Source organism: Phalacrocorax carbo, chromosome 8 (genome assembly GCF_963921805.1).
Source record: "Phalacrocorax carbo chromosome 8, bPhaCar2.1, whole genome shotgun sequence".
Lineage (NCBI taxonomy): Eukaryota > Metazoa > Chordata > Aves > Suliformes > Phalacrocoracidae > Phalacrocorax > Phalacrocorax carbo.
The window spans coordinates 10,712,473-10,730,579 of record NC_087520.1 but is presented as its reverse complement, the minus strand read 5'-3'; the positions used below and the strand labels follow the sequence as shown (position 1 = coordinate 10,730,579).

Below are 18,107 nucleotides of genomic sequence, written 5' to 3'. Positions count from 1 at the left end.
CTGCGCAGGTAATGAGTGCTTGGAATAATTACTGCTATAATCAGCTTCATTACAGTCTGAGGACATGAACCTCTTCCCTCCTGCTCACTAGTACAGCCTGGCCAAGCAGTGCTCGAGGCCCAGCCTGCCCCCCACCCCCAGGTCACCTTTAACAGAGATTGGTGGAGGGACCTGCCCATCATCACATGCTCCTCCATGCACGGCCACCGCCAGCCCCCAACCTGGAGCAGACCTGCTGCCACCAGCCACTGCATGCAAGGCATCACCTGGGGGCTGGAGCAAGAGTTGGGAGCCATCAGAAGGTAGAGGGGACATCCGCACCCAAGAACCAGAAGGAGCAGAAAGTGGGACAGGCACAACTTGGTAATGGGTAAGAGGGTTAATGAGCAGTTTTACACCCAGAAGCAGGGAGCTGGGCAGGTCATCTGTAGGGCTGAGAGACCACCAAGGGGTGCTGGAGGAAGACAGAGCTCTGCTCAGAAATCCATGACTTATTTGTTGGGGAGAGGGTCGCCCACCACAGCTTGTCTTCAGACAGGGTAAGGCTGTTGCTAATCGAAGTAAAAAGAGTGCTTTCAGAGCAAATCAGCAGAGGGAAGAAACCTGCAGGAGCAGCAAGAGGAGTTCCAACACCAGAAGGGCACGCCAGCAGCTGCCAGGGCCACCCCCAATGCCACGGGCACCAGGGGATGAGGAAACCCCAAACCCAGACCGCAGCGGTGACAGGGCACAGCAGCAGAGCTTGCATCACCCGGTGCAGGGATTGACCAACACCGGACATGTGCCCGCCTGGGAGCCTTTCCTGCTGCCGTCGCAAACACAGGGCCAGGCTGCACAGAGGGGGAGCCCCCCCAAAACGCGTAACTGGAGCGTAGCGTGAAAGGAGCGCAGGACACCTCAGACAGGGCCGTTGGCCACCGGATCCCTGGCTCGACAGGCATCTGCGGCAGCCCGGACTCACTCCTCCAGCACCCCTTTATACACGCTCGCTCGCCCCACCCCCCCGAAATGCCCCTATCACGACCGAGCCAGCAGCAGAGTGGCAGCTCTTCACCCAATCAGATACCGCAGGAGGTGGATCCCAATATGTGGTGGATGCTGTTGACACTCGCCCAATCTGTTCCCCGAGCAGCAGCAGCGCTCGCTGAGTGACACCTCGCTATCCAATCAGCACCCCCTCCCTCTTCCCTGCAGGGCTTCGCCCAATGGCCGCCGGGTGACGCGCGCTTCTCTCTCCCCCTCGCGCCGTCCCAACCCCGCCCCCCCGCCGCGGGACCAACGGGAGGGCAGAGGCGCGGCGGAGGGGGCGAGGCTTTCGGGGGAGGGAGAGGCTGGACCAATGGAAGCGCGGCGCGGGAGGAGCGTGGGCAGGCATTGGCGGGCTGGGCGCGAGTGGGCGGGGCGCGGCGGCGTTGGGGGGCAGGCGGCGGGGCGCGGGCCGAGCGGCGGGGAGCGGAGCCGGGCGGGAGGCGGCGGCGCCGCCCGGGCCCATGGAGCTAGAGAACATCGTCGCCAACACCGTCCTCCTTAAGGCCCGCGAAGGTGAGCGGTGGCGCCGGGCGGACGCCGGTCCCCGGTCCCCGGGGCTGGGACGGTGGGGAGACGACAGGCCTGGGGCTGCGGAGCGAGCCCAGCGCCCGGGAGGTGCCGGCCGGTGCTGCCGGGAGCCGGGAGGTAAACGGCGCAGGTCGGGCACCGATCGTCTCAAGGGCTCTCGGCCCGGAGTGAAGCCCCGGCGCCAGTCGCTGCGCCGGGCGGGCGGGGGTTGCTCAGCGCCCGGTGCCCCGTGTCCTCCGGGGGTGCTGAGCGCTCCCGAGGGTCCTGCCGCCTCACTAGGTAGAGACCGCCCTGCAGCCCCCTGCCTCCCACCGGTGCCGGCAGCCTCCGGCCTCACCCCGTCCAGGTGAGGCCCGAGGCGGCTCTCGCTCCTCTGGCGGGGTGGGGGCAAAGCAGTTTTAGTTGAAAAAGTTGATTTCAGGCCGGTAAACTGCTGCTTCCCACCCAAGTGCCGATCCGAAACTGCAGCGGTGAGCCGCACCCCGCCGCCGCCGCCTTCACACCGGCCCTGGCCCCTGCTCCGCTCCGCGCCAGGGCCTTGGCCGTGGGGCTGCAAACCTCCTGCAGCTCCGGGGGTCGCAGCTGAACTCCACGGGCACGGCGGGGGATGCAGCCTGCCCTGCAGAGAGGCCTCGGGGTGGCTTAAGGGGAGAGCTGGGAAGTCTGTCATGCAGGAGCCTGGTCCATCGCAGAGCAGATCTGATTCTGCCACACACCGGGGAATTCATTAGACCACATAAAGTGTCGGGGAAGTGCAGTCCCTCCTGGCCCGCGGTGTGCAGCTGGCCAGACCAAGCCATTTCGGAGCCTGAGGGGCCCACTGAAATCTCGTTAGAGGGTTTTAGAGATTAGATTTGTGGGAGCAAAGAGCAATGAAATTAAATCTACACAGGCAGAAACATTTTTGAGCCACTTGAAAATCAGGCTTAGTGTAGGTACTTCAGGCACGGTGACCATGGAGGACCATGACATTATGGTTGATAATGGCAAGGTCCAAACAGTGGCATTTGTGACCTCTAGACATGAGACCCTGCTTCCCACCGAGTGAGTGACCAGGAGACCGGCTCCTGTTGTGCCTTCAGCAGAGCTGAGTTTGGTCGCTGATGCAGAGCGAGCTGTCGGACAGCTGGTGCTGTGCTTCCCAGTGCTCCTCTGGTGCCTCAGCCTTGGCAAGCAGTGGGCAGTTTGGCTGCAGGCAGATACAATCCACCGGCACGCTCGTGCCAGACAGTTCGTGGCCTGTGAGAGCTGCAGGTGGCTGTGCTGCCTGTCCACGGCTCTCCCACCCGTGGGTGGGTGGCTGCAGTAGCCGCTGGGGCGAGCTCTGCAGCCTGTGTGACAGGAAGAGAGCTGCTTTTCTGGCCAGATCCAGCAGCACCAGGTGCCTTGCTCCAGCCCAGTCTTTTTTGGAGCCTCCTGGTTTGGTGTGGGAGTGCAGAGCTGAGATCTCCCTGGATGTGGTGGTGGGGCTGCTGGCAGCTATCTTCAGCTGCTGCCATGTGCTCTGTGTTTCCTTCAAGCTTCTAGGAGGGTTTGGCCCAGGGAAGGTGATGGATCCTTCCCCTGTTGTCCCCCTTGCCTGCTGGCCTCCGGCAGAGGGACAGCAGACCAGCTTTGAGCTACACCAAGCTCTGAAGCTCCAGGTAGAGGTGGCCCACCCCTTGCCCCACCCCCAAAATGGGGGTACTGGGAGGTTGGTGTACTACAGCAGGCAAATTCCCTGCTGGGCTGCTTGCTGCGGTGCTGAGAGGGTGGGGGAGAACCATGTGTGAAGGGCTCTGGAGCTTCCTTTAAAAGCAAACAACTTGAGGAAATGCAGGCTGCTGGTCCTCATCCTCCAGGTGCTGTGGGGCATTGCTCTCCCTTCCCCTGAGCACTTGTGGGGTGAGGGTGGCTTGTCCTCTCGTGCCCTTACTTAGCTGTCCCCATCTGTTTCATTGCCACAAGCCATGGCTGACAAGAGGTGTCTGTGCTGCTGGTTTCTTCCACCCCTGCTTACCCTTGAGTCACTTCCTTCCTGAGTTTGTACAGTCGTGCAGCCCAGCTGCTGGTGCAGGGCAGATGTAGTGCAGCGACCCACAGCATGCCAGGGGCTCGGACATGGGGCTGGCCCTGCAGAAGGCCGGCTGTGATGGCCCACCTGCCTGTCCAACCAAGGCCTCCTGTGGCGCAGGGAGTTGGATGCCAGGGACTGTGTCTAGGATTAGGGGCTGAATTGCATCTGCAGTGGAGGAAAGTGTTATGAAAGTGTTTCTCAAGAACTGATAAATGATGTTCAACCCCCTGTGATTTCAGAAAGCTGTGCTTTGACCCAACTCGGCAGGGTGGTGTGATGTATTTCCAAAGGGAGGTGGGAGATTGTGTGTCTGTGTTGGCACCCGGCAGGGGGAAAGCAATCCCAGGCGGTTGACTGATTCCAGCAATCAGGCGTACAAGTATTTCAGTACTTGGTGCTTGCTATGATGTAAATTTTTTGGTCTATCTAGAAGCTTTCCCACCCTGTCCTACAGCACTGGGCATTTACTTCAGCAACTGAAGTGGGAGTAATATCTAGTCCTTGGATCTCGATTTTCAGAGGCTGGCTTATCTCTGGAGAAAGGTGGGAGTGTCCCCACTTCACAGGTGGGAAACTGAAGTGATGAGCCCCAGGCAATGCAGTGAGTTGTCTGTGGAGCCAGGATTAGAGCAGGAATTCCTGTCTCCCAGCTTCGTGTCCTCTCTCTGAGAGCCCCTCCCTGGAATAAGCAATCAGTCTGGAATGAGTAGGTGGCATGAACATCCTTACTACAGCAGGAATGCTTCACACCAAGCAAGGCTTGGCCTCGGGAGGTGATTAGTTATGCAGAGGTCCTGAGGACAGGCCTGGGAGCCAAGAACTGTTGTGCAGGCGTAGAGTAACCTCTGGCTTTAGGCACTCCTGCCCCTGCCCTGATTATCCAAACTTAAATATGAGTCACTGAGATGTCCAGGTGAAAGATCTTAGTGTTCTCGATTGTGACTTTGTTCAGCAGCCAGAGTGGTTGGTCCATTCACTTCCTCTGGCAGTCAGAAGCTCTAGTGCTTTTGTTCCACCAGCCAGGGGCGGCAATACCGCTGTGGTCTTGTTCTCCTTGCCTAGGCTTGCTCACGTAATTGGACAGAGGGTGTCTCCTCTCTCTGCTCCTGGTAAGTCTAGGCTGAAGTTGGATGTCCTTGCTTCATAACTCATGGTACCGATTTTGTGTGCCCTGCAGGTGGTGGTGGAAACCGGAAAGGCAAGAGTAAGAAATGGCGCCAGATGCTGCAGTTCCCCCATATCAGCCTCTGTGAGGATCTTCGACAAACCGTTGGTGAGTTGCGGTGGCTGGTGGGAGCTGAGCAGTGCCCAGGCTCCACTCCCGAGCAGGGCTGGTGGGTGAATGTGTGTGGGTGTTGTGCACCCAAAGCTGGGTACATGTGAAGGCAGTTGAGTCCCACAAGGGTCAGGGACGTGTAACAGGGCATGTGTTGGCCAAAACCCAGCCAGGATCACTCGGACTTTGGGGTGTAGGAAAGAAACGATGGTTGGGTAAGTCACAGCTGCATGGCACTCACTGGATAGTGCCTGTTGGTGCACCGCATGCCTTCCAGACCGTGATGAGCTTCACTAGAGGTATGCACCCTTCTCTGTGCAGCAGACCTGCTTGGTATTGCAGAGCTTTGGAGCATCACTCTGATGGCCTTACCATAAATAACAAAGGTCCAGCTAACATCTTCTGGATGCCCTGCCTGGGATTCAGCCCTGCCCTGCAGACCTCGGCTTCTAACACTAATGCAGCAGCTTTACTCGGGTAAACCTGGGTTCTTGCTGTGTGGTGTGGATGAGAATTGTACAGTTGGGCAGGGCTTGGCCTGTCATTTTAATACTGCATTTTGTATTCTTCATGGTTTTAATATTGTTCGTGCAGCAGACTTGGTCCTGAGATAATGTGAAAATTGTTTTGGGGCACAGAGGGTGAGAATGCTCTGCTTCTTGGGAAGGGGAGAGCTTGTTTAAATTGTCACTCCGGATTCAGCTGCCAGCTGGAGAGGGGCACAGCGCTGGCCTTGTTTCAGAGCAGGTGTCACTGGGCTGAGTGGGTTTGGGATGTTTCTGCAGCTCCAGTGCCCCATTCCACCCTGCCCAGGGTTTCCAGGTCCGGGCAGCCCTAAGGAGAGGAGTGGCTCCCTTTGAGGGCACATGGGACTGTAGCGCTTGAAATAAACCAACCTCCATCATCTACACTGTAACATCGAGCCTCACAACACCCTGGTTCTGCTGCTGTGTACGCCGTGCACCACCTCCCAGGGCCGGCTTTGCAGCCAAGGCTAGTTATATAGAGACTCTCACCTTGGCTTTGCTGCAAACTGCCTCTCTGGAGCAAGTTCTGAGAACGGAACATAGCTCTGGCCTGGGCTCTCCTTGCAGCTCCTGTCTTGGCCATCTCAACTCCTGTCTGCTTCTCTGACTTGTGTGCCCTCAGCAGAGCTTTCCCTCAGCTGAGGCCCATCCTCTGCCTGCAGCAGCCCTTCCTGTGGGTGGCATGACACATACACATGTTTTCAAGCACTGAACTTCACCTTTGTTGTGCTGCCCGTTTGCTGGTGGTGAGTGCTGGTGGTCTGTCTGTCTCTGCTGTCCCACTGCCTGGGACAATGACCTTGTGATGCTTTGGGAGGCAAGTCCCTCCCTGCGGCTGGCTGTCACTGCCTGTATCCCCACTTCCCCTTGTGGAGGCATGTGAGAAGTGCTTCTAGCCCAGGTGGTGGCTGCCTCATTTGGCTTCCCCATGGGAAAGATGGCCCTGTTCCTTGTGCTTGGGTTACTCTTTGGCCAGAGTAGTTTTGTTTTCCCCTCGCAGCCTGCTGGAAAGGCATTTCTTTCCTATTCCAGAGGCTTGGCAGGACCATGGGCATGATGGGCTGGTTGCCCGCTGCAGAATTAAGCTTTGTATGCCCTGGCTGCAGGGAACAACCTTGTGTGAGCCTGGGCAGCAGCAAGGGCAGCTGAAAGCTTCTGATCTTGCCAGCAGCAAGCTCTCATCCTCCCCAGCTGAAGGGAACTCCTTCCCCTGCAGACACAAGGAAATTGGCTGGTGTGGTGGAGCTGGCAAGGCAACCTCCTCCCCCACCACAGCCTCCCGGTCTCTGCGCTCTTGTGCACCCTCAGGAAGCCACAGCTTCCTCGGGAGAAACTACTTCATGGGGAGGGGAAGGCCGGCAGTACCCAGCCCCAGGGAGTGCAGGAAGATCCCCTGTGAGCTGGTGGACAGCTGCACATGTGCACCCCAGGCAGCCTGCAGCCCTTGGGGGCAACAGCTGTGACAGAAATCTGTTCTGGCCCGCAATCAGACAACATCTTATGAGTGGAAGGGGAGCTAAAAAAAGCAGAGAACTGGAAGTGCTCTGGATAGGCAAAGGGGTTTGTGCATGGGCTGCCAGACTTCAGAGAGGGGTAGGAGGAATCAGCAGCGAAGCTGAGCTCCGGAAGTGGCTGTCCCATGGAGTGGGGGGTGTGTCTCATTGCTGTGTGCAGCATTAACAGGACATCTGTGGAAATGATGCCCCCCATTTTGATGCTGCTGCTTCCAGCAGGGCCTTTGGGAATTCGAGTGGTTTGTAAGAGTCATCAGAGCAACTCTTGGCCTGGACAATCTGCCTCAAAATAAGCTCAGTGTGTTCCATGGAAAGTTCAGTGTATGGAGTAGTCAGTCAGTCTCCTGGGGAAAGGTTTAGGAAGAGAGCTTCTGGGCAAACAGAAGACACCAAGTTCCCTTGCTAGAAACAAGAGGGGCAGGCTGTGCAGAACAGCAGGTCAAACCTCTTCCAGGGAAGAGGATCTTCCATAGGGGAACATAAAAGCTTCATCACGCCTCTTGTCCCTGTTGGGTGTATTTCACTCTCTTGGGAGCCTCAGGCTGGTGGGACCTGTGAGCAGCCAGCTGACAAGTCGCAAGCCTCTCCACCACGTGTGGGCTGTGGCTGCTTCTGGGAGGTTGGCAATGAGTGGTCTTGTCCACATTTGCAGAACGGGACTACCACAGCCTATGTGAGAAGCAGCCTATTGGGCACATGCTCTTTCGGCAGTTCTGCGAGACACGACCTGAGCTGTCACGCTGCGTCAAGTTCCTGGATGCTGTGGTAAGAGCAAAACCCGTTGGGCTTCCTTGGGGGAGGCAGGGATGTTCCTGGCACCCTCGGCATGCACTGTTTGGCCCTGGGTGCTCTGGCAGTTTCCAGGTAGTTCTGATAACATAGGGTTTTCCTGAAAGAAAAACCTCTGAACTGCAGTTTCTCCAAGACAGGGCTGGGCCTTTGCTAGGGAGCTGTTTGCTGGAGATCTGGTTTTCCAGGAAAGCATGGGAAACCTTGGGCAGAGGGTGTTACTGCTCTGCAGCTGTTGCCCAGTAGCAACACTTAGTTCCTGGCTGGACCTGTTCCTCATGCTGTTTGCTCTGTGCAGGCAGGGTACGAAGTGGCTCCAGATGAGAAGCGGAAGGAATGTGGGCAGCACCTGATTGAAAAGTACTTGAAGCCAAACGTGAGTAAGAGGGTTGTGTTTGCTGCCTGCAACAGCAGAGCAGTTGGAAAGCTGACTGCTCTCATTACCCACGTCCTGCCATAGTGAATGTACTGGGCAAGATGGTGAGGGCAGAGTACAGAGCCACCCCACTACCTCACAAGCAACCATTGCTGCTTTTCCCACTGGCTCTAAAGCAGATGGGCGCCTGTGTGCTGTTATTGTGGGCTTCTGCTTCCTGGGAGAATCCTTGTACTATGCTCCCTATTTCTGACTCCATCCCTTTGTCCCCAGAGTGAGGACCATGTGCCTGAAGTCCCCTCGCAGCTGGTGGATGCCTGTTGTGAGAGGCTGGAGCAGGAACCTTCCAAGGAGCTCTTTAAGGAATCCACTAAGTAAGTTGGAGGGCTGGGGCCTACCTGCAGGTTGCACCACAGCATGGGGCAGATGTTCCAGCTAACTTGCCTTGTCCCCCGTGGTCCCTTCCTCCAGCAGAGCGAGGGCTGGTGTAAGGCTGGGGCCTGGGGAGTTTTGGGCTAGCAGTTTGCAAATACAAGGAGCTCCCATGGGTTCTGGGAGCCACAAGCTGCTGCAGAAACCTCTCACTCCTCTTGGGCTGCCATGGGTCTGAGCTGCCATTTGGGAAGACCCCATTTCAACAAGCCTCAGCATCTGGCCATGCTGTTCCTAGTCTTGTGCCAGGATCTTGTAGGCATCCACAGAGCAGAGGTGATGGCCACAGTCCTGGAGCCAGCTGTCCTCTCCTGCTGGCCACAGTTGTGGCCATTGTGATTAGGTTACACTGGCTGTTGCTGCAGGGATCTAAGGTCACTTCTGTTCTCATCACAGAAGCAGTGGCTGAAGTCCTGGCTCTGGGTACAAAGCAGAAGCTGTTAGGCAAACTGGGCTTACGGCCTCCACCCCTCCCTGAAGAGTAGCTGGAGCACGTCACCTAATCGAGTGCAGGGCTGTGGCAGTGGGTTTGCTGCAGTCTTCTGGGGAGCATTAGCTCTGTGTGTGGTAACTAGTGTCACTGTCTGAATGCAGAGCCTCCGGGCTGGGCCCTGCCTGCTCTTGGCACGCTCTGAAAGGGAATGAGCCTGTCCGCTTTTCCTTGATGCATGTCTTCAGTCTAGACACTGTGTCTAAGGCTCTTTACTCTGCTGGGCAGCCCTGGCATCGGTCTCCAAGGCAGTTAGCGTTCTCGAGCAGGATCCCCTGTGGCCTTTTGTGCTGGATATTAATCTGAAAGTGAACAACTCAGCGCCTGGTGCTGAACACTGCTAGCAGCTTTCGGCAGCTGATTACAGCCTTGTGTGCACATTTGCCCTGTAAGCTGAGGGGCAACTGCAAAGAGTCCCATCATCCCCTTTTGTCCCACAGCCTGGGCTGGTGCTGAGAGGCCACAATTAGCAGTGCCAGCCCAGTCCCAGCGTGCTGTGTTCATCACAGTGGTACTTCCAATGCGCTTTTCTTTTGCATCAGGCTTAGTGCAGAGGGTGGGCTTTCTGGGCTAGGGCTGCATGGGTGATTCAGCACCAGGCTGGGTGAGGGGATAGCAAAGTGACCAGGCTCTCGAGCCTGTTCACCTCCTCTTCCCTGGACTGCTGACCTTTTCCACAGCTGTGATTGGCTCTCAGCAACCTTACTGGCTCTGCTCTCTCCTAGGCTTATTCACGACTACCTGAGTGTGGCTCCCTTTGCTGACTACCTCGACAGCTTGTACTTCAACCGCTTCCTGCAGTGGAAATGGCTGGAACGGTAATGCTCCCTGGCATCGCTAGGAGACCTGCACCCTACTCACATGGGCTCCCTGGGGAGTCCCTCAGGCTCCTTCACATGCTGGGCCCTGGCAGGAACCAGGGGCCTGGCCTTTGCCTACTCTTGCTCTCCTTCAGGGCCCTTCATCAGCACCATCAGCAGCCCCAGCCTTGCTTGCCTTGCAGGGAAGCAAGGTCTGCTTGAGCAGAGGTTTTGGGATGGGCCACAGTCTCTCAGGCCAGAACATGGGGTGGTTTGGGCTTCAGCCCATGCTCTTTCTGCTCCCACCTCACTCCAATTTCCTTTCCCTCACAGGCAGCCAGTGACCAAAAACACTTTCCGTCAGTACCGTGTGCTGGGCAAGGGCGGTTTTGGGGAGGTGAGTGACCAGCATTTCCTCTGCATTTGGAGTACCAGGCAGCCACCGTTGCTTGCTGCCGGATGCAGGCCTGGGCTGGCCATCAGGATGCCACAAGCTGCTCCAGCACCTGGAGGCAGGTGCTGCTGGCTGGGGAGGCCCTGTGCTGGGCACTGCTGTGCTCTGGGCATTGCATGATCTGTCACTTCCCTTCTGAGGGGCAGGAGCCCCCCTTTACCAGACATTGGAGGTGTGGAAGGTGTTGCACAGGGTAGGTAGCATGTGCCCTGTGGTGCATACTGCTGCCTGGGCAGAGAGTCAGGTCTGTTCCCAGTGTCTTGGCAGGGGAAGTTGCACTCCTGAAAACTGTCACTGTCAGGCTTCCTTCTGCTTCTAGAGTGGCCTTCTGTCTTCCCAGGCACTAGCCGTCGTGCTGCTACAGGTGGCAGGGGCATCACAGCTCTCTGCTGCTTGTCTGTGACATCTGGAGATGTCGCTGTTCCCTGTGTTCTTGCTTTGACAACGGGCTTCTTGGTACACTCAGAGTGAGGCAGGGACAAGGACACCTTTGCCTTCCCGTGCCTCTTCCTGAGAGCAGAACCTAGACCCCCACCCTGGAGACGGCAGCGGGAGGGTGCTGAGCTTTGTTCCACTTCCAGGTTTGTGCCTGCCAAGTTCGTGCCACAGGGAAGATGTATGCCTGCAAGAAGCTGGAGAAGAAACGGATCAAAAAGAGGAAAGGAGAGGCCATGGCCCTGAATGAGAAACAGATCCTGGAAAAAGTGAACAGTAGGTTTGTAGTAAGTACATAGGAATTGCTCTCACTTTGCTGTGGTGGTTGATTCTTCCTCCAACCAGCCAGCCCAGCACCTCCGTGCTCCTCACCCTGTGCAGAGAGGCAGGAGCAGGCCCTGCCCATGGGATAGGGTTCTGGCAGCTGCAGATCTCTCACAAGGCTGGGGTCTGGCAGGACCTCCTATTGCTTCAAAAAGATGCTATAAATGCCCCCAAGCTGAGGCCCAAACACCCATCTGGTCTCACAGGCACTTTCTTAACCTCTGGGGCACAAGAAAGCAGCAAGAACTGTCTCTCCAGATAGCCAACTGGGCAGAAGCCTAGCCCTGAGCTGTGTGGTGGAGAGCTTTCTCCCTGGCTGCACTGAGGTGTGGGCAGCCTGAAACCTCCCTTTACAGAGGATGCATCAGATGCTGCCCCAGGGTTGCTGTTGGGTGCTGGTCACTCCCAGAGGGAAGCAGTTCTGGCTCAGGGAAATAGTGTCCTCCCTGTCTGAGGAAAGCTGGGGGTATGCTGGGGCTGCTGGGCACTTCCATGTCCTCCCCCTGTTTGCACAGCTACCTCTGCCAGCAAAGGCCCAGTCCTGCTGCCTGTCAGTGGCTGCTTGGGTGACAAAGTACCCATCAGATCGTGGACATCTCCATCTTCCAGCTGTGTCTTCTAACAGCCTTTCTGCCCTGAATTGCAGGTGAGCTTAGCCTATGCATATGAAACTAAAGATGCTCTCTGCCTAGTGCTGACCCTCATGAATGGAGGGGACCTCAAGTTCCATATCTACCACATGGGAGAGGCTGGCTTCGAGGAGCCCCGGGCAGCTTTCTATGCTGCTGAGATCTGCTGTGGCCTCGAGGACTTGCATCAGGAGAGAATAGTGTACAGGTGCGCACTGCCTGGCCCCCACTGGGAGATCTTGTATGGGCTGCAGAAGCAAGAGGGTTCCTGCTGCTCTTACTAGCCCAGCTGGGTCTGTCTACACAATAAAATAAGCTCAGGCTTGAAAGCAGCACAGGGCTGGGTGAGAGGGGATCAGGAACAGAAAGCTGATGTCATGGGAGAGATTGGAGAGTTTAGCTTGGCTTCCTCATGCTGGTAAATGATCATTGAGAACAGGGCATGATCATGCTGTGAATGCCTCGAGGCAGGCACTTGGGTGCTTAACTCCCGGGGGGAGTACTGACCCTAGAACAAAGGAGGGTAGACTGCCCTGATATGCTCAAGACTGAAAGCTGGGCAGGAGGGAGAACAAGCTGAATGTATGACTGTACTTACCGGGTTGTGTGATGCAGTGTTAGGAATACCATGGCTAAACATGGGCGGAAAGTCCCTCCTAGTCATACCCTGTGCCTTGCCCTGGGGCAGGACAAGCAGAAGCTGCTCTGCTCCTTCTCTCTTGCATGGCCTGTGCCATAGTGAGTTCTGCACCTGCAAAGAGGGAATCAGCCACAGGCTTATTGCTTCCTTGTGGAGGGTTGAAGGTTGTCATGTCCTGCCTCTGCCCTGGAGGGGAGAGCTTGCAGGGCTAACTCCAGGGCAGGGATGAGGGGAAGATTATCTGTGTGTCTGAGGCAGGGGCGTTTCATTCCTCTGCTGCTGATCTGTGGCTTTTTGAAATGTTGCTGTTGCTTGTGTCCTTTGCTTTGACAACAGGCTTCTTGCTAATCGAGTCCTTTCCTTCCTAGGGACCTGAAGCCAGAGAACATATTGCTGGATGACCATGGTGAGTGCAGGGTCAAGAGGAGCCCTGGCCCTGAGTCCTTCTTTCTTCCTCTGCTGGAACCAGGGTTGCTCTGTGTTCTTGGCAGCTTCAAACATTGCCCCTTAATCTTGTCCTGTTAACTTGTGTCTTCCTCTGTGCAGGTCACATCCGTATCTCAGACCTGGGTCTAGCTGTGCACGTGCCGGAGGGCCAGACAATCAAGGGCCGGGTGGGGACAGTTGGCTACATGGGTAAGTGGCCCTGATTTAATCAAAAAGCGGTCTGACTGCACACATGCTTCCCCTGCACTCACAAACCCTCTCCCCTGCTCCTATGTAGCCCCAGAGGTGGTGAAGAATGAGCGCTACACATTCAGCCCAGACTGGTGGGCTCTGGGCTGCCTGGTGTATGAGATGATCGAGGGACAGTCCCCCTTCCAGCAACGCAAGAAGAAGATCAAGCGGGAGGAGGTGGAGCGGTTGGTGAAGGAAGTGCAGGAGGAATATTCGGAGAAGTTCTCGCCCTGTGCCCGCTCCCTCTGCACCATGGTATGAGTGTGCGTCCCTGTCACTTCACTCCCACCACCTCTGTGCACGCAGCAGAACATCAAGGCTGCTCCCTGCAGAAGTGCCGGTGGCAGCCAGGTGCCATTGGCTCTAATAAGGCAGCACAGGAGGGTCCAGAGAGCCTTAATTCCTCTCTCTCCGAGAGGGGTACTGCAGGAGCCCAGCCGACCTCAGGGCTGCTTCTGCCTGAAGCACCCTCCACCCAGGGCACAGATTTCTTTTTGTGTTGCAGCTCCTGTGCAAAGACCCTCTGGAGCGCTTGGGGTGCCGAGGAGCTGGGGCCAAGGAAGTGAAGGAGCACCCTCTCTTCAAGCACCTCAACTTCAGGAGACTGGAAGCAGGCATGCTGGACCCCCCCTTCAAGCCAGATGTAAGTGCCTGTCCATGTCATGACCTCTTCAGTCAATGGTGCTGTCAAGGGAAGCAGGAGCCCTGGGGTATCTCACCCAAGGAGATGGCACCCATCCTCTTCCCTTTTGTTCCTGGAGCCTGGCAGAACAGGGGTGAAGCAAGTTCTGAGCTGCAGGGAGAGGGAGCCTAGGCTTGGCCAGGAGCCAGAGTTGTTTGAGGTTGTGGTATCTTCATGGAGCCTGGCATTAGAGCAGTCCTTGTGCTGTTTAGCCCCAGGCCATCTACTGCAAGGATGTTCTAGACATTGAGCAGTTCTCCACAGTGAAAGGGGTGGAGCTGGAGCCCACAGACAATGACTTCTACCAGAAGTTTGCTACAGGAAGTGTGCCCATTCCTTGGCAGAATGAGGTAAGTTTGCAGGACAGGTCTTTGTTCCCTACTTGTGCCCACCATGGCAGAGTGCAGTGTCCTGCAGAGTTTGTGCTGTCCCTGCTGCTCTTGCTCTCTGCTGGGCCCTCAGTGACAGGCTTTGTGTGGCAGTCGCTGCACCCATTTATGCCCTTTTCCAGATGATCGAGACAGAGTGTTTTAAGGAGCTGAATGTCTTTAGCACAGACGGCACAGTGCCCCCAGACCTGGACTGGAAAGGGCAGCCTTCTCCACAGCCCAAAAAAGGGTTGCTCCAGCGCTTATTCAGCAGACAGGTAAGAGTTTGCCCGGTGTTCCCTCCACAGCAAGTCCTCTAGCAGCAATGAGCCCATTCCTGCCTGTGCCAGGCAGATCTGGCAGGGAGGTAGGCACAAGAGGGCAGCATGAAGTCACCTGCTGTGCTGGGTGGCCAGACTCCAGGGCTCTCAGGGGGACCCAGGCAAGGCTGCAGGCAGCTAGCCCTCGCCTGTCTGCCAATCCCAATGCTGGGGGAGTTGAAGGGACTGGGATGGAGTGTCCTGGCTAAATGTGCTGCAGTCACACAGGCAGAGGGGTGTTGTTGAATGCACTAAAATAACAAGTCTGGTCCCTTCCTACATGAATACTACCATCCCTGAAGAAGACCTTGCTCTTGGAATGCTCCTGGGTTTCCCAGAGCATTTCTGCCAGAGCTCGAGCAGGCAGATAGCGCACTGCTTTCAAGGGATGAGGAGAATGGAAATGTCTTGCAGCTGCTATGGGCTTGCTTGCCTGTCTGTCTCCTCTGCCCAGAACAGTCTTTGCCTTCTTTCCAGGACTGGCGAAGTCTGGGCTTCTGCCTCCCAACAGCTGCTTGCAGCTGTGGGACTCCAGCATGGTTGGCTCTGGGCCCGCTCTCAGCCACCTGGTGCTGACTCCTGCTTCCCCAACAAGCTCCAAGTTGTGCTTCACTGTTCAGTGGGCTGCCCTAGCCAGAGCCAGCCCTGGGCTGGGATACCCAGCCCTTTCTGAGGGAGGCAGGACCTGCCGGAGGATGGGCAGCTGCCTGTGGCAGGGGTTGAGCTGTGATTTGCCGCGTGTTTTCTCTTTCCAGAGGTGAGCAGTCTCTCCTGGCTGCTCTGCTCAGGGAAATACCTGGTGGCCCACGGACATGACAAGATCTGGGAAAGAGGAGTGTTGTCCTTCAGTACCTAACCCCTTACCCCAGCAGAGCACAAACTGCTTGTTGTTCTAACTGTCCCCTGAGCCACTAATCCTGCTTCCCTGCTCTTACTGCCTTTGTGGGGGAGGCCTTGCCCTCAGCTTGAGCCAAAGCTGCCCCTGCACTGCCGCTGCTGGGAGCTCTGCTCCCAGGGGGCTGTGGGAAGTTCCCTTCACTCCTCTCTTCAGATGTCCGGGACACACAGAAGGGTTGAGAAACGGTGAAGGGTTTGGCATTGCCCCATGCTCAGACTCCCACCCATTGCAGCAAAAAGGGCTTCAGCTGCTTCTGCGGCTGGCTGAGCCCTGAGCGGGGCAGATCATCTGTGCTGGCACTGGGCTGTCTCCCTGGGTGGCTGTAGTCCATGGAGACCATCTTCTTCCCAGCTTCTGAGCTAGTCAACTGTGTGCTCACCAGTCTGTCTGCCAGGAGCTGAACCCCCAGCTGCAGCTTGACTGTTTCTCTGCAGACTGGGGTCCCCTCCAGCCCCTTGCTTCCACATAGCGCTCCCACATGCAGGCTGGGGGTGGCCTGGCCCTTCCCTGCCGGAGGGCAGCTGTAGGCTGGGTTGTGTGACTGTGCTCACCCTCTGCTTGCTGTGCTCCTCTCTCTCCCTCCTCCCTCTCCTTGCCCTTTTGACTTCAGGACTGTTGTGGAAACTGCAGCGACAACGAGGAGGAGCCCACCCAGCTGTAGAGCACAGCTTGTCCTCCAGCCCCTGGGAGCCCCTTACCTCTCTGGGTGCCCAGCAGAACAACAGCCCAGCCTGAAGGACAAAGGCAGCAGTGGCCCTGCAAGGTGGATTTGTTTACAGCTTTACACATCTGTATTTGAAGACTGTGAGGATGGCTCCAGGGCTGGCGCAAGCGCACAGCTCAGGCCAAGGTGCCTTTCACCATGGGCAAGCCCTCATCCCTAAGACAGACTTGGACACTTCTGAATCTGCCGCTTGGGATTGTGCTGCTGCCGCCCACTGGCTGCTGCTCCCCTCCCGAGCCCAGGGTGGGAGGGAGGGATTGTGCCAGCGTGGGCCAAGGCCAGGCTGGAGCAGCTCTGCTGACACATTCCACAGTGCCAAAGCGGCACTGCAGGTTTGGTGTATATTTATATATGTTGGTCTGTATATATCACATGTCAGTTTTTAATCTGTAGGTGGGGGCCTGCAGTGCCCCCACCCTGTCACAGGCACAAATGTCCTCTTGTGGGGGGAGCAACGCTCCCAGCTTTGTACCAGGGAGTCCTGGGCGGACTGTTCTGTGCCTTGAGGTGTCTAAAGCATCTTTCCTGGACCTTTCTGGCAGAGACCATTGCTCAGCACCGAGGTACAGGAAACCACTGTGCCAAAGCGTCTACCATTGCATTCTGGCAGCAGAGCATCACTGCCTCATCACCACTTCCCTGTCTGTCAGAGCCTGCTTCCTCCTGCCTTGTCTCACACACGCTGCCAGCTTTAAGGAACTGATCCTGGCCCCTTCTCCAGACCGCTGGCAGGCTGCCTGTGCCACAGCAGGACTCAGCTGCTCCCACAGCACCTGCTCAGGAGGTCCAAAGGGTCAGTCTGATCTCTGGCATGGTGTAGGATGGCCCTAGTGCAGTCCCACCAGCTCCAGACCAGCCATCTCTGCGTGCTGGGGATGCTGCTGTCCCCAGGCCCAGCTCTGTATCACAGCAGACGTGTAAGGGACCCTGTTCTTGGACAGCAAAGCCATAGTAAAGGGAATGTCCCTGGCGTCATGCTGTGAGCTGTGACCCAAGAGTGAGTGGGGCTGGGAGCAGGCCACCTGCTGTGCTGGCTTAGCGTGCATCCCCAGGGGCTCTGGGGAGCCAGCACAGCTCCTGTGCCTGAGGGCAGGGTGGGACTGGAGGGGCCAGAGCCCTGCATGTCCCTGGGGAGCAGCACGGGGCTCAGCCCCCCCTCTCCATTCTGCTTGTCCTGTCCCCTTTTGTGCACACTCGTCGCAGCTGTGTCCCGAGCAATAACTCATCTCTTCTGTGTGTGTTTATGTGCATGCTTGTGTGCGTGCTGCTGCCTCGTGCTCAATCTGAGCCAGGCCCCCCCGGGGGGGGCCAAGCACCTACTTGGACCTGTGGTATCATTTGCTTGCCTTGCACTAAAGTTGGAGAGTATTTAAATTTTTAACCTTTTGTTAAGCATAAGATTTGTCATGCTTTGTATTGCTGTTGTGTCAAAGGGGGCCTGCTCCTGGCCACACAGGGTTGGTGGCTGTGAGGAGGAGAGGAGCATGGACCACTGTTCCTGAGCTGCTGTGGGCTCTGCTGGTGCTCCTGTCCTGCCAGGGAGGGCTGAGGCTGAGCCCTGGGGATCACAGGTGGCCCTCAGTGGCTTCTGCTGGGTGGTTTGGGTCAGTGCAGGGGCATGACAGGTACAAGGCCTTGTGCCATTTGGGTGCTTGTGTCTGCTGTGATCCCCTTTGGGGCATGTCCTGCCTCTCCCCTGTCTGCCCTCAACACAGCCCCTCCTGGGCTGTCAAGGGTGTGCTGTGGTGCCAGGGCAGAGTCCTGCTCTGCACTGCTGCTCTGGGGTGGAACTGTGCAGAGGGGTACCTTGCACCCGCACAGGGCCCTGCCTCCTTAGCCCAAGGGACAGCCCCTCCAAGGGGGGACAAGACAGGAGCAGGGTTAAGGTCACGACAGAGCAGCAAATCAGGGCAGCCTGTTCAGGGTGGATGCGGGGTGGGTTTGGGGTCTGGGCTCGGTGGCAGGGCTGGTGGCAGTGGCAGCAGCCTTGTGTGCAGCGCCGGGGGGCCACACACAGCTGCACAGGGATGAGAATAGCAAGTGCGGCTGGGTAGCTAGGGAACAGTTGCTATGGGAGCAGGCCGAGGAGGAGTTCTCACACTCGGAGGGGGCATCTTGGGGTAAAATCCAGGAATTTT

General features: G+C 57.1%; 1 protein-coding gene across 4 annotated transcripts; it reads left to right on the top strand.

Moving 5' to 3' along the window:
• Positions 1–278: 278 nt before the first annotated feature.
• GRK6 (G protein-coupled receptor kinase 6) lies at positions 279–17,367 on the top strand. 4 transcript variants are annotated; one of them, XM_064458663.1, is made up of 16 exons: positions 279–370; positions 4,791–4,886; positions 7,583–7,695; positions 8,018–8,095; positions 8,369–8,469; positions 9,743–9,835; positions 10,151–10,214; positions 10,853–10,993; positions 11,677–11,867; positions 12,668–12,705; positions 12,846–12,935; positions 13,024–13,232; positions 13,483–13,620; positions 13,872–14,009; positions 14,171–14,305; positions 15,856–17,367. In XM_064458663.1, the coding sequence occupies exons 1-16, from the start codon at positions 367–369 to the stop codon at positions 15,904–15,906; spliced, it is 1,680 nt and encodes a 559-aa protein (XP_064314733.1). In that variant the 5' UTR covers positions 279–366; the 3' UTR covers positions 15,907–17,367. The 4 variants fall into 4 exon arrangements, with proteins under 4 accessions (XP_064314733.1, XP_064314734.1, XP_064314731.1 ...); XM_064458664.1 differs by lacking the exon at positions 279–370 and adding an exon at positions 1,424–1,542 and having other exon boundaries at positions 10,853–10,982; positions 11,723–11,867; XM_064458661.1 differs by lacking the exon at positions 279–370 and adding an exon at positions 1,424–1,542.
• Positions 17,368–18,107: the final 740 nt, after the last annotated feature.